This window comes from Hyla sarda, chromosome 5 (genome assembly GCF_029499605.1).
Source record: "Hyla sarda isolate aHylSar1 chromosome 5, aHylSar1.hap1, whole genome shotgun sequence".
NCBI lineage: Eukaryota > Metazoa > Chordata > Amphibia > Anura > Hylidae > Hyla > Hyla sarda.
In genome coordinates, this window is record NC_079193.1 from 32,256,982 (window position 1) to 32,272,525 (window position 15,544).

The 15,544-nt window shown below is 47.2% G+C and overlaps 1 protein-coding gene across 1 annotated transcript in view; it reads right to left on the reverse strand.

Annotated features, from left to right (window-relative positions):
• The window catches only part of CUBN (cubilin), a 219,464-nt gene that overhangs the window by 19,390 nt on the left and 184,530 nt on the right, over positions 1–15,544 (reverse strand). Inside the window, 2 exon segments of the mRNA XM_056519174.1 lie at positions 12,146–12,354; positions 14,517–14,679. Of these exon segments, the coding sequence (XP_056375149.1) occupies positions 12,146–12,354; positions 14,517–14,679 (372 nt within the window).

The window sequence follows — 15,544 nt, forward strand, 5'->3', positions numbered from 1 at the left end:
ACGTACATTACATTACATATCCTCTACTGATCCTGAGTTATATCCTGTATTATACTCCAGAGCTGTACTCACTATTCTGCTGGTGGGGTCACTGTGTACATACATTACATTACTTATCCTGTACTGATCCTGAGTTATATCCTGTATTATACTCCAGAGCTGTACTTACTATTCTGCTGGTGGGGTCACTGTTTACAAACATTAAATTACTTATCCTGTACTGATCCTGAGTTATATTCTGTATTATACTCCACAGCTGTACTCACTATTCTGCTGGTGAGGTCACTGTGTACATACATTACATTACTTATCCTGTACTGATCCTGAGTTATATCCTGTATTATACTCCAGAGCTGTACTCACTATTCTGCTGGTGAGGTCACTGTGTACATACATTACATTACTTATCCTGAACTGATCCTGAGTTATATCCTGTATTATACTCCAGAGCTGTACTCACTATTCTGCTGGTGGGGTCACTGTTTACAAACATTACATTACTTATCCTGTACTGATCCTGAGTTATAGCCTGTATTATACTCCAGAGCTGTACTCACTATTCTGCTGGTGAGGTCACTGTGTACATACATTACATTACTTATCCTGTGCTGATCCTGAGTTATATCCTGTATTATACTCCAGAGCTGTACTCACTATTCTGCTGGTGAGGTCACTGTTTACAAACATTACATTACTTATCCTGTACTGATCCTGAGTTATAGCCTGTATTATACTCCAGAGCTGTACTCACTATTCTGCTGGTGAGATCACTGTGTACATACTTTACATTACTTATCCTGTACTGATCCTGAGTTATATCCTGTAAATCTTTTATTAGAAAAATATAAATCATAACAAAACATAAACCAGCACAACTTTGCCATAACAAAAAAACAACAACATGAAATAACATAAACCCAAACTTTACATTTAAATAAAAGAACAAAAATCCTGCCTAACCGGCCAGCCCAGCTTTCCTACTAGAACTAGAAATATTATAACTACTAGAAATATTATAACTACACCTTTCATAGCCAAACAACACACTCATAAGAAACATAAAAATAGCACTATTTCGCTTTAACTCAAAACACCCAAACTCGGGAAAAATCATACATAGAAAACACAACAAGCACTCACACTGCACACCATGCTTTTTTTTTTTAAATAATAATATTAATAAAATAATAATAACAACACTATACCACACTCACACATGCACACATATATATCCATATATTAACTACATTTAACCAAGAAACCAAAAATAAATAAATAAATTAAATTCAACTCAAAATACCCAAACTCGGGAAAATATCACAGAAAACACAATACACACATGCTTACACACATCTTTACTACATACTACATATATAAACCAAAGAAAATAAATCCACAACGGGATACTAAACAAACATTACTACAAAAACAAAACTGGTTCGACTGCCATGTCTATCCCTACTATAAATACTATATACTTAAAAAAAAACAAAAAAAAAACATTTTACAATAATATAACATACATTATACATACTATATACATAACTACCTATATACACTACTATACACAAACTATATACACCTATAAACAGAAAACACACCTACAAATATAAAAGAACATTCTACACTAAACTGACCCTTCACCCACACCACCCGCCCTCCTGTACATGGGTCAGAGTTTTTTTCCATACAGTTCATAGTCCTCAATGTCCAGTACACAACTGACCCATGTCAGGTCCACCAAAAGAAAAGACCACCACCACCCACAAATATACCCTCCCAACCTAGAACTCCTCCCAACCAACTTAACCATAACCAGCTTTAACATACATAAGCAAACAATACAACCCACTTTAGGCCCAAGTTCGGTGCCTGTAAGCCCTTCATAACCATAGCATCTGAAAACAAAACAAAAAGCTAGGGTGCACATGCATTAGCCCACCACCAGGAAGAAGGATGGCAATCCTGATACATACAAAATGTATATTCTTTCCCTAACTGCACCCTACCTCTCTCCCTACCAATATCCCTAAAGATAAACTGACCCTACTATCACCCTAACCCTGTCCCTGCATCACTGTCCCTAACAAAAACAAGGGTACTCTACCCAAAAGGTCTAGTACCTAGGGCACATCAAAAGAAAACCCTCTCCATAGGAGAGAAGCCCTACTGGTACCAAGACTGCCATACTCCAAAGACCTGATCTTCCCGAGGTCACCGGTGATGTTCCTACAGACCTCCACCTCGGAGAGGACTTTGCGCTGATTAGACGTGCATTTCACGTGTAGTACCTAACCACTAAGCTGACTAAAAACAAAATGCCCCGATCTCGGCCACCCAGGTTCCTGAATGCCCCATAAGCCCACTCTGGATAGGTAAGGCCGGCAAGTTGACTCCAGCCGATGGAAGCGCCCACCCGGTTGTAGACCCTTATATTAAAGGGACAATGAAGCAGGAAATGGTCCATGCTTTCCAGCATGTCCCCGCACTCTTCTCGGGGACATCCCCGGTCATCAGATCTCCTACACTTCAAATTGTCCCTCACATATAGCTTCCCCTGAAAGCAGCGCCAGGCCAAGTCCCAAAACTTCTGGGGGATCCTTTTCATATTTAAGAGATACAACCCCACCCTCAGATCCCGACCTGGGCAGTCCCTGAGCGCCAGAGGCTTCTGGAAGTGGGTCAACAGAACCCGTTTGTCAAGGAACTGCCTTGACTGGGTCCTGATCTCCCACACTCCCAGACCCCACCGACGTATCGCCTTCAGAGTCGGGGTAGCGTAAGCCGGAAGATGCCCATGGGGCGTACGGAGGTCCTTCACTTGCCCTCCTGTCTCCCATTCCTGGAAGAAAGGCCGAAACCATTCCCTGCAGGAGAGTACCCACGGAGGAGCCCTCTCTGACCAGAGGTTTGAGATGTTGGCTTTCAAGAAGGTGTTTGTTAAGAACACCACAGGGTTTACCATAGATAAATCCCCTAGTCTCCTTGTGCGGTACGTAACCTCCCACTTGACTAGGTTCATCCTGTTCCCCCATAACAGTTGGAAAAACAGGCTGTAGATCCTAGTATAGTAAGCCTCTGGCAAGATACATACACTGCCCAGATAGATAAACAAGGGGAGCAGGTACGATTTGATCAGGTGTACCCTTTCCCTGAGGGTCATAGACCAACCCTTCCACTGGTCCACCTTCTGAGCGGCATCCTGGAGCTTACCGTCCCAGTTTTTGGTGGGATAATCATCCTGGCCGAATGTGATGCCCAGAATTTTTGCTGAGTCTTGGGGCCCTGGGAGGGTGTCCGGGAGATCAAAAGTGGGATCTCCCCCTCCCAGCCAGAGACTTTCACACTTATCCCGGTTGATCTTAGACCCGGATGCCTCCGAGTAACGTTCCACCTCCGACATCACCACATCGACCTCCTCTCTCGAGGACACGAAAATGGTGACATCATCAGCGTACGCCACCACTCTCTGGGCGACATCCAGCTCCGCCAGACTCATCCCGACTCCCGCCAACGGCCCACAATCTACCCTCCGGACGAAGGGATCAATAACGTATAAAAGCGGGCTCAAAGGACAACCCTGACGGACTCCGGACCCCACCTCAAAAGAGCGGCCAGACCACCCGTTCACCAGCGGGAAACTCTCTGCCCCTGCATATAAGGTCTTAAGCCAATTAATAAAAGCACACGGTAAGCCATATCTCAGGAGGACGGACCAGAGGTAGTCATGGTTCACCCGATCAAATGCTTTGGCCTGATCCAGGGACAGCAAGTACCCCTTCCAGAGACCTGCACTACTCTGCTCCACTGCCTCCCGGACACCGAGAACAGCACTTAAGGTGCTTCGGCCTGGAACAGAGCAGTGCTGGGCCCCCGAAAGGAGCCGGGGTGCAAACTCCACCAACCGATTAAACAGTATCTTGGCCAGAAGCTTCCTGTCCGTATTGAGAAGAGCTATGGGCCTCCAATTCTCAATCCGGCTAGGATCTTTACCCTTTGAGAGAAGAATCAGGGCTGACCTCCTCATTGACCTAGGCAGAGTGCCCGAGGAGAGACACTCATTGAATACCACCGTCAAGAGGGGAGCTAAAGACTCCTTAAAGGTCTTGTACCACTCGGATGTTAAGCCATCCGGACCTGGCGACTTCTTGGGGGCAAGCCCCTCGATCGCCAGTCTCACTTCCTCTTCCTTAATTTCTTCTGCCAAAACGCCAAGAGAGGGGTCTACCCCTGGCTCAGGAATGGTTTCAGCCAGGAAAGCCGACATCTTGTCCCGATCTAGATCCTTCCTCCCCAAGAGGTGCAAGTAGAAGGATCTGACGACCTCCAGGATCCCTGATCTGGACCGATTCAGAGATCCCGTACTATCAATCAGTCCTGAGATGATTTTACTACTCACTGACATCTTGCAGTTTCTGTAAGGGTCGGGCGAGCGGTACTTCCCAAAATCCCTCTCAAAAACCAAAGATGCGTGCCTATCGTACTGACACCTCATCAGCAAGGACTTCACTCTGGAGATATCCTCCCGGCTACCTCCAGTCGAGACGAGAAGCTCGAGTTTCCTCCTCAGTCCCTGATACAGGCGATACCTGTTCAGGGACCTGAGGCTCGAGAGCTGGCGGAAGAACCCCGCAACCCGCTTCTTGAATATCTCCCACCACTCTGACTTACTACTACAAAGGTCCAGTAAAGGTACCTGACTCTGAAGAAAATCCTCAAAGGACTGTCTTACCTCCGCTTCCTCCAGGAGGGACGAATTCAGCTTCCAATAACCTTTACCCATCCGGGGGGTCTCTGAAACATTCAAGGAAAACAAAATCATACAGTGATCGGAGAACTCCACCTCAACCACGGACACTGCGGAAGAGACGGCTTCCTCCTTTAAATAAAACCTGTCTATCCTAGACGTGCAGCTACCTCGATGATAGGTGAAACCCGCGTGGCCTGAGGGGCTCCGGATGTGGGCGTCCTCTAGGCGAGCTTCCCTAACTATATTATTGAGAGCTATGCTGTCGTAAGCCAGCGGACCATTGGAACCTCTCCTATCTTGGGACCTTGTGACAGTATTGAAGTCCCCTCCAAAGATCACTTGCCGGCTAGTAAAAAGGAAGGGCTTGATCCTCATAAAGAGAACTTTGCGGCCCCACTTGGTTTGTGGGGCGTAGATGTTAATGAGCCGGAGCTCCTGTCCCTTCATGAGGACATCTAAGATCATGCACCTCCCCATTTCTAACTCAATAACCCGTCTGCATTCAACCGGAGCGGTAAAAAGGACCGCCACCCCACTATACGGCTCAGCCGCAAGAGACCAGTGGGAGGGCCCGCGCCTCCACTCTCTCCTGGCTTTTACCAGGGAGGCTAGATCTGACAACCTGGTCTCCTGCAGATACAAAATATCGGCTTCAACACGGCCGAGAAAATCAAAGGCTGCGAATCTAGCCGTATCCGACTTTATGCTGGCACAGTTAATAGATGCCAGCGTCAATGGGGTGAGTGCCGCCATCATGGGTGATTGAGTTAGATGGCCCTAACCCCTCATTTCTGTTTTTTTTTCACCCCCTCATCCCCAGATGAGGAGGCTTCTTTCCCTTTGGACCTCTTTTTAGACTCTGACTGGTCCATTTTTGAATCCCCATCTCCGCCTGGCTCTGGTTTGGCCCCATCCCCTGAGGAAACAGCCCCATCAGGACAGGGCCCAGTTCCCCCTGGAGGCTCCCCCACTTCAGGCACCCCATCCTCGACCCCCCCCTCCAAGGAGGGGGAGGAGATGGCATCGAGTACAGAGTACCGGTTAGACAGATCAATCAGAGGGGGGGCAGGTAAGCTTCCGCTTGGGACCTGGTCCGTAGCACGGGGACTAGAGGGCTCCGACCTCTTCTTTCTCCCTTTACTGCCCTTCTTTTTTGGCCTCTCTTCACCCTCCTCATCCACACTTTCATAGTGGGAGGAATCGGAAAGATCGGCCTTGCTGCCTTCTTCTCTACAGATTCTCCCCATTTCCTCATCCAGCACATTCTCCCCCAGGGCCTCAGCAGTTTCAGGACTAACCTCTGGAGCAGGGCCAGAAGCTACCCCTGCCACATGGGAACTCTCCAGTTCCCTGCTCCTTCTCCGATTAGCCTCCCGCCTCAGCTTGGCGGGACTTTTCCTCCTCACTGACCCTGTTGCACCTTCACCTGCACTCGTGCCCTCCCCAGCTGAGGCAACATTACTGCTCTCCCCAGCCAAGGTGACGGTCGCACGGGCAAAGGCGCTAGGACAACGGCTGAAAGGGTGTCCTAAGACACCACACAGATGACACCTGATCTGCCTACAGGATGCGGCAAGATGACCTACCCCACCACACAGAGCACAGACCTGCACGGTACAGGCTGCGCTAAAGTGAGTGGGGCTGCCACACCTGTGACAGACCTTGGGCTGCCCCTGGTAGAAAATTTGGATTCTGTCTCTCCCAAGAAAAGCAGCTGATGGGATGTGGGCAACAGTGCTCCCCGAACGCTTCAGTATGACGGAAAACGTCCAGGCCCCAGACCAGATCCCATGTTCGTCGTAGTTCTTTTTCGGCATGTCCGTCACATCACCATATCTGCTGAGCCAGGTCATGATATCATAGCATGAAAGTGATTCGTTACGTGTCAAAACGGTCACTTTCTTGACCAAATTCTGACGGGATATCGCCTTTACGGCAAAATCCCGCCAGCCGGGCTCGCTTTTCACCACCTCATAGTTCGACCAGAAGAGTTCCAAACCCTCTGGCCGAACGAAGCTGATGTCAAACTCGGAAGTACCGTAGGGGTGGATCAGGGCAAAGATGTCACTTGCCCTGAATTCCATCCGGAGGAGGAGCTCAACCACCTTACCCCGAGGCGGACACGCATCTTCGCCCCTCCACACTAAACGGACCACATTCCTACGGCCACTTTCCTGCCCGGATGTCGGAAGGGACCAGACCCCCTCCCCGTTTTGTTCTCGGAAGGCGCCTAAGCCGTGTCTTTCTATCCAAAAAGACAGGTCAACCTCACCCCTCCCCTCTACATGAATTGATCTGTCTCCCCTACGTAGAGCCTCCAGGAGGCGCTGTTGCAAGTGACCCCCAGAGCCAGATGGAGATGGGGATCCCCCTGATCCCCCGGCAGTGACGCTGGCATAGCTTCTGGGAGAAGCAGCCACTACCGGGGGGGCAGTCGAACCAGAAACCAAACCAGGACCCTTATTCTTAACAGAGGTGTCAGCCACCAAACCTCTCTCTGCCATTCCACTACCACTCCTCACCTGAATTTCGCTAGCACCCCTCTCTTGCACCCCATTTGCACTCCTCTCTTGCACTCCACTTGCACCCCTCTCTTGCACTCCACTTGCACCCCTCTCTTGCATTCCACTTGCACCCCTCTCTTGCACTCCACTTGCACCCCTCCCTTGCACACCACTTGCACCCCTCCCTTGCACACCACTTGCACCCCTCCCTTGCACCCCTCTCTTGCACACCACTTGCACCCCTCTCTTGCATTCCACTTGCACCCCTCTCTTGCACTCCACTTGCACCCCTCTCTTGCACTCCACTTGCACCCCTCTCTTGCACTCCACTTGCACCCCTCCCTTGCACACCACTTGCACCCCTCCCTTGCACACCACTTGCACCCCTCTCTTGCACACCACTTGCACCCCTCCCTTGCACACCACTTGCACCCCTCCCTTGCACACCACTTGCACCCCTCTCTTGTACACCACTTGCACCCCCCTCATCCACACTGCTACCACAACTCCTCCCATGCACACTACCATAACTCACATTCTGCACATTACCATTTTTGCTTTCACTTTCACTCTTGCCTACACTCTCCATTGTATTACAGGCTGGGCTGGCTGGGTCTTTTGTTTCATGTACAAGGGTTGCCGGTTTTAGGATTGGCGCTGTAGAGTTCTTCCTTCCACTCTCCTGGGACGCAGAGACAGGCTCCGCCTCTGACATGGGTGGCCACGCCCCCCCACAAAATGCTGTACATCTTGGCGGGAGCTGTCCCTCCAGACGCACTCCCGCCCCGTCAACGTCACCTAGGGGACCGCCCCCTGAACCAACAAGGTCCGGCGCCCGGACACTCCCCCCCCCTCACAGGGGAGTGCCCTGCAGCGCCAGGACCTGTACCGCCCACTTCAACCGAGGGACCGCCCCCCGGACGGGTGAATCTGCCGCTATTTTCTGGCGCCTGGACACCCTCCCCCCTCACAGGAGGGTGCCCTTTTTTTTCTATAGCACCCGCGGCCATTTTGGGTGCACTACTGTATCCCCCATGCTGGCCCCGCTCCACTACAGAAACGGGGTCTGGCAGATTGGGGGACCCAGCACCCTGAGCTGACTTCTCAGCCGACCCAGGTTGCTGGAAAGAAGAAAATACAAATTTCACTCCTTGTGCCTTCTTCCTCTTCTTGCCCTTCACTTTCTTCCTCTTCCCCTTCTCTTCTGGGCCCAAATCATCACCAAAAGTGAAGTTCTCCAGACGGGTGGGGGACTCCTGCATAACAATCGCACGCAGGAGACCCCCATCTGCCGAGCTGCTGCCATCACTACAGTCACTGCCATCCTCATCATCCTCACTGGAGGGAGGTAAGGCCACCTGAGCCGGGTTTACATAGTCCTCACTGAGGGTAAGTGGGGGGGTCTGGGGTAACAGTGGTGGTACAAACAGAACCTGTGTCCATATCCCCCTCACTCACATCCCCCTCCTCACCTTCCTCCATCTCCTCCTCCTCGCTCTGGCAGTCATCTTGGTGACAATCTTTTTCTGAACCTCTGGAGACCCCCTTTTTGGGGAACCTCTCTTCATTAAGAATCTTCTCACTGAAGAAGCCGGCTCCAGCCACAATGTCTGCTCTCAGCTGAACAATCTCCTCCACCTCTTTCTTTAGTGTTCTCACCTTTGCAGTGAATGCTGCTCTCTTGCCCTTGGCTGCTGTATCCGCCTGGTAAGTTGCAAACTTTATGTCTTCTCTTAGACCTCGTAGCTGTTTCCCAAGCTGTTCATATTGGGCCATCTTTGCCTGGATTCTAGATCCGAAAGTCTCCAGGGATTCCCTTGGCTCCTTTACCCCCCATTGCTGGGGTTCTGAGGAGCCTGAGGTAGAAGCCTTCACTCCACTCCTCTGCCTGGATGAGCTTCTTTTCCCAGAGGAACTTTTGCTGGAAGCCTTGCAGCTCCCAGCTGGGGATGGGGGAGGGGGCCCCACATGGCGATGGGCCCTGGTGGATCGTCTCACCCCATCCCGGCTGCTGGCCGTCGCATTTTCCTTTGCACCCACCGCCGGCCGGGTACGGGGAGTGCAAGATGAAGCCTCCTGGGGCTCCATAGCAGGAAAACCCTCTACCCAGGTATCTGCCACACACCTGGGGAGGGGCGGATGGAAATCACTGCTTCACTGGAAGAGTCTGGAAGTAACAGGAGCTCAGACACACCCAACCTCTCTCCAGAGCTGTACTCACTATTCTGCTGGTGAGGTCACTGTGTACATACATTACTTATCCTGTATGTAGACTGTGCGTATGGATAATAATTTAAATGGTGAAGGTATATTTTAGTGTTCCTTATTTAGTCCTGTCCATAAATACACAAGGGGTCTTTCTATAATTTACGGTAATTAAATAAACAGGATTTTACAGAATGACACACAGCACTGCCAGACAGTCTTAATAGTGTCAACAAAGTTCCCCCTGTTTGCCTTGTTAAACCTATTAGTCTGCGGCTACACAACAAATTTGCATCATGGCATAAATTGTTGTAAAATACTGAGAATTCCGCTTATATTCTGCAGCTGTTAGAAATATGAGTTCCCTTCAACTGCTTTACCCCATTAGGTCTATTCACATGTACAGTATCCTGTGCATTGCATGCTGCAGATTTAAAGGGGTTATCCAGGAAAAAACTTTTTTATATATATATATATCAACTGGCTCTAGAAAGTTAAACAGATTTGTAAATTACTTCTATTAATAAATCTTAATCCTTTCAGTACTTATGAGCTGCTGAAGTTGAGTTGTTCTTTTCTGTCTAACTGCTCTCTGGTGACACCTGTCTCAGGAACTGTCCAGAGTAGAAAACAAATCCCCATAGCAAACCTCTTCTACTCTGTGCAGTTCCCGAGACAAGCAGAGATGTCAGCAGAGAGCACTGTTGCCAGACAGAAAAGAACAACTCAACTTCGGCAGCTGATAATTATTAGAAGGATTAAGATTTTTTAATAGAAGTCATTTACAAATCTGTTTAACTTTCTGGAGCCAGTTGATATAAAAAAAAAAAAAAAAAGTTTTTCCTGGAATATCTCTTTAAAGCTGCAGAGTTACATTGCAATCTGCAGCTTCAAATATGCGCAGGATACTGTATGTGTGATTATACCCATAGGGTATATTCATACAACGCAATCATATTGTGGCTTTTGGTGTGATAATATCAATACCTTTTAAAGGTTAAGCTCACATGTGCCGTATTTTGCTGCATTTTTTCTGCTACATATTTTCCTACCCATTGAAGTCAATGGGTAGCAAAATCAGTTGCAGAAAATATGCAGCAAAATATGGTATGTGTGACCCTAACCTTATGGCAGTGGTTCCCAGCCAGGGTGCCTCCAGCTTTTGCAAATCTACAACTTCCAGCATGCCCGGCCAGCCTTTGGCTGTCCGGGCATGCTCGGAGTTGTAGTTTTGCAACAGCTGGAGGCACCCTGGTTGGGAACCACTGCCTTAGGGTGTAATACACATACAGTATTCTGCACATATTTGATGCTGTGTTCAGTCATTTCGTTTACATTAAAATCTGCAGCTTCAAATCCTTCAAATCTTTGCATCAAATATGCGCAGGGTACTTATACGTGTGAATACACCCTTAAAGGGGTACTCCGCTGGAAAACTTTAAAGGGGTACTCTGATGGAAGAAAATTATTTTTTTTATCAACTGGTGCCAGAAAGTTAAACAGATTTGTAAATGATTTCTACTAAAAAAAATCTTTACCCTCCCAGTACATTTTAGCAGCTGTATGCTACAGAGGAAATTCTTTTCTTTTTGAATTTCTTTTTTGTCTTGTCCACAGTGCTCTCTGCTGACACCTCTGTCCGTGTCAGGAACTGTCATGAGTAGCATAGGTTTGCTATGAGGATTTCAGAGAGCACTGTGGACAAGATTTAACAAAACCTGCCCAGAGGAAAAGGTGCTGAGTTGCCCATAGCAACCAATCAGATCGCTTCTTTCATTTTTCACAGGCCTCTATGTAAATGAAAGAAGCGATCTGATTGGTTGCTATGGGCAACTCAGCACCATTTCCTCTGGACAGGTTTTCATAAATCTCCCCATGGTGCTTGTACCGGTCCTGTGGCTTTTTGACTTTCTAACAGACATAGCACCATACATTAGCAGTGGATGTGCCTGGTATTGCAGTTCGTCCTATTGAAGTGAATGGGACAAGCTCCGACCAGGCACATCCACTGCCCAATGTATGTAGCTGTGCCTGATATGTGAAGAGGTGCAGCGCTCCATGGCCCCTTCTATCAGCTGATCGGTGGGAGGTGCCACGAGTGGGACCCCCAACCAATCAAATATTGGAAAACATTGGGGGGCATTTATCATTGTAGGTGTGGAGCATTTTTCTACACTTTTTTTTTTTTTTTTATGTGCTGGTAATGTGTAGGAGAACCAAATGTATTAAATGATTGCAGAGCATTTTACAAATTTTGTGCAGGTCACATTTTCTTAAATTTCACTCTTTACATACACCAAAAAGCTAAGCTAAGTCTGGGCTGGTGTAGGTTTTTGGCGGTTTTGAGCCTTTTTGGTGGTTTTGCGCCTTTTCACAAAAAGGCGAAGTTCATAAAATCCTTCCATATCATGCGTATTGCCAAAATCAGTGGATTACCACTCAAAATCTGCAGAAATTTGTAAACCAAAAGGCGCAGAAAAGGACACTTGGGCCAAAATAGCTCCAAATATAGGCAGAAAAGAAAGGGTAAACACAATGATAAATGCATTATCGGTACTTTATCAGTAATCACAGAGATGAAGTACAGATAATGTACAGATGAAATACATGCGCTGAACCCGTTGTGTAGGATCACCCTTATTCTCGAATTACAGCTATCCTTATTCCAAACATAAAGCCGACTTACCACAGGGGAGTCCGTGACCTCCAGGTAGTTATTGGAGCAGTCTAGCCCAGTCTGGAGGTGGAAGGACTGAATCCTGATTTTTACATTCTCCTTGTCTGGAGAGTCGATGGTCCAGAGGCAGCTGGTAAAGGGCGGGTAGGAATTGGGGTAATTTGGTGAAGTTGTAGTTGTTATAGATGATGTTGCGTTGTAGATCCCTCCACATAATACTGTAAGGAGGAACATCACAATCAGAGCCTTTATGTAAGTAAGAAGCCATGATGAAATAGCGAGCACTACACCTATTAGTTGGCTTACCTTACTCAAGTTTTTTTTAAGGGTACGTTCCCACCTGGCGTATTTTGCTGCTGCATATTTTATTTCCCATTGAAGTCAATGGGTAGGAAAATACGCAGCAGAAAATACGCAGCAAAATACGCCAGGTGGGAACGTACCCTTAGCAACAAATCTTTGGTTCACTTGCCATGTTTCAGGCCACACCCCCTTCCCGCTAAGCAATGCCCTTTCTAATTAACATTGGTGAGAAATGGAATCCGGCACTTGCAGGACTTGGGTAGGTAAAATGGATCAGAGGGATGACGCTGTGATCTCGGAAAATATATGGATATAGGAGGTGCAAGTCACACAGAATATGCAGTACTGATGAAGAAATCCAAAGAAGACTGCACTCACCATCCACATTTGTTTATTTAGACTCGTGCAGGCATTCGGCGGAGGAGGCGGGGGCACGCCGGGACAAGTTGTTTAGCACGGTCTTGTGCTTCTTCAAGATGGAGTGCGACATCTGTCATCACCACAGAAGAAGGCACCGGGCGGCGGAGGTCATCAAAGGCCGACATGCAGTAAATCATGTGATACAATATCATGTGACCATAACAAAAACATGTGACAAAGCTGAGAAAATAAATATTTACAATCGTTAAAGAAACACAGCGTAATTTAGCAAACTTAGGGCAAAGTCACAGAACTAGCAAACCGAGGGAAGCGTATTGGATAGAAGACTCGATTAGGCTAAAGGAAAGTGAATTAAAGAAACGGGGCCAATTCCATACGATCATTGAGCCCAAATGGTCCAGTAGCATCAAGTTCTACAATTCCAATAGGCTAGTTCTGTGACTTTGACCTACGTTTGCTATATTAGGCTGTGTTTCTTTAACGATTGTAAATATTTATTTTCTCAGCTTTGTCACGTTTTTGTTATGGTCACATGATATTGTATCACATGATTTACTGCATGTCGGCCTTTGATGATGTCCGGCGCCTTCTTATGATGCTGTGGTGATGACGGACGTCGCACTCAGGCTTAAAGAAGTGCAAGACCGCGCGAAACAACTTGTCCCGGCGTGCCCCTGCCTCCTCCGCCAAATGCCTGCACGAGTCTAAATAAAGAAATGTGGATGGTGAGTGCAGTCTTCTTCTGATTTCTTCTTCAGTACCCTTTCTTATTAACCCCCTTCCCTTGCAGACAGGGTGGGGTGGAATGGGCTCAAATGTTATGAAAAGGGGAGGTGAGTAGAAACAAACACCAGGTCCTACTGTAATTGGCAAAACTAGCACCATAATGGAGAACCCATTTTGAGCTATTGTAAGTAGATGGCAAGACGATATAGCGGCACTCCTCTACGAGCGGTATACAATCTTCGGCTTTATTCGGTCAATGAGACATACAACAGGGGAGGACAACACGTAGCAGGGACATAATTGGGGGGCGACAGCTGTTTTGTATGATTCACATACTTCTACTGGCTCATGCCCTGGCATGGGCCAGTAGAAGAATGTGAATCATACGAAACAGCTGTCACCCCCTTGTATGTCCCTGCTACTTCTTTTCCTCCCTGTTGTATGTCTTATTGATTGTCAGCTTTATTCAATGAGACATACAACAGGGGAGGACAAGGCATAGCGGGCACATAATTGGGGGGCGACAGCTGTTTCGTATGATTCACATTCTTTTACTGGCCCATGCCCTGGCATGGGCCAGTAGAAGTATGCGAATCATATGAAACAGCTGTCACCCCCTTGTACGTCCTTTCTACCTCTTTTCCTCCCAGTTGAATGTCTCATTGACTGAATAAACCCTAAGATCTTTTATCGCTCGTAGAGACGTGCCGTTATCTACTTGCTGTCTACTTTCCATACGTCTGGACACTGGATGCTGAGCACCCTCCGGAGTGGAAGACTCTCGCAGCCCTGCCACCCAACTAGCCCCAGTACTGGATGCAAATAAGTGCAGTTTTTTCTGCCTTGTCACTGCTGTTTCATATCATTTCTCTTCTTACAATTGGGCCATTTTGATCTATGCTATAAAGCCCTTCTCTCCAATGTACACCAATGAAGAATGAAGATACTTTATTGAAAATATAATACTCACTATCAGTTGTTACATATGTAGCATTGAAGCCTGCCCATTCCACTGTTACGTCACTGTAAAACCACACCGTAAGAGTGTTGCTCGTAGAGACAAAGTTCGCTGGGACGTCGGATCCACAGTATATTCCTTGTAAACTGCTATTAGTGCTGCTGCCATCAAATATCTGGAATAATATACATCATCACAAGTAGTGACTAAACTGGTCAGGTTATCTCACATACAACAGGAATATTACATAATGTCCAATCTGCAGACACCATGTTATAGAGCAGGAGGAGCTGAGCGCATTCATATATAGTTTTGTAAGGAAAGATTTAGGATTTAGGTTTCTTGTGGGAGGTCCTGATTAGTGATTGACATACATACAGTATGAACATACATACAGAAATGATTGTTAATTGCTTAAAGAGTACCTCTCATGATCTTGTTAAATTTTATAATCCTCCCAGTTCACTGCCCCCATCATGATAAACCACCCCCTGCCTTTATTTTTTTTATTATTTGTTAGTTTTCTACCTTGATATTGTTCTGTATTTTCTGCTCAGTCAGATTCACAGACTGGGAAGGGGCGTTCCCCATCATCTGAAGCCAAACAGGGGAGAACTTCCTCCCTCACTCTGCTACACATAGCCCAGAGCAGTTCAGTGTGTGAGGTGAGCTCTGATTGGATAAGACTGCACACACACCCCTCAGCATTTCCTGATTTTGGACTTCTGCCAGGCCAGCAGGAGTCCAAAGTCTGTGCAAAAGATGGGGGAAATGTGCTCTGGACAAGTAGGGAGACACCTAGTGGCAGCTTTTTTAAACACAAATAAAACACATAAAACTTTTTTTTAGACAAAGTACATTAGAAGGATTTTTATTTACCATAAGGAGTGCAATAGCAAAAATTAGTTTAAATGAGAGTGCCCATTTAATATTATGCCGACACAATGGATGGGAACCATCAGAAAACAGGTAACTTAATGCACATGTGACAAGGATGAATAAATGGGTGTGTCTAACTCTGGTTCTGGCAGCATTTTTAA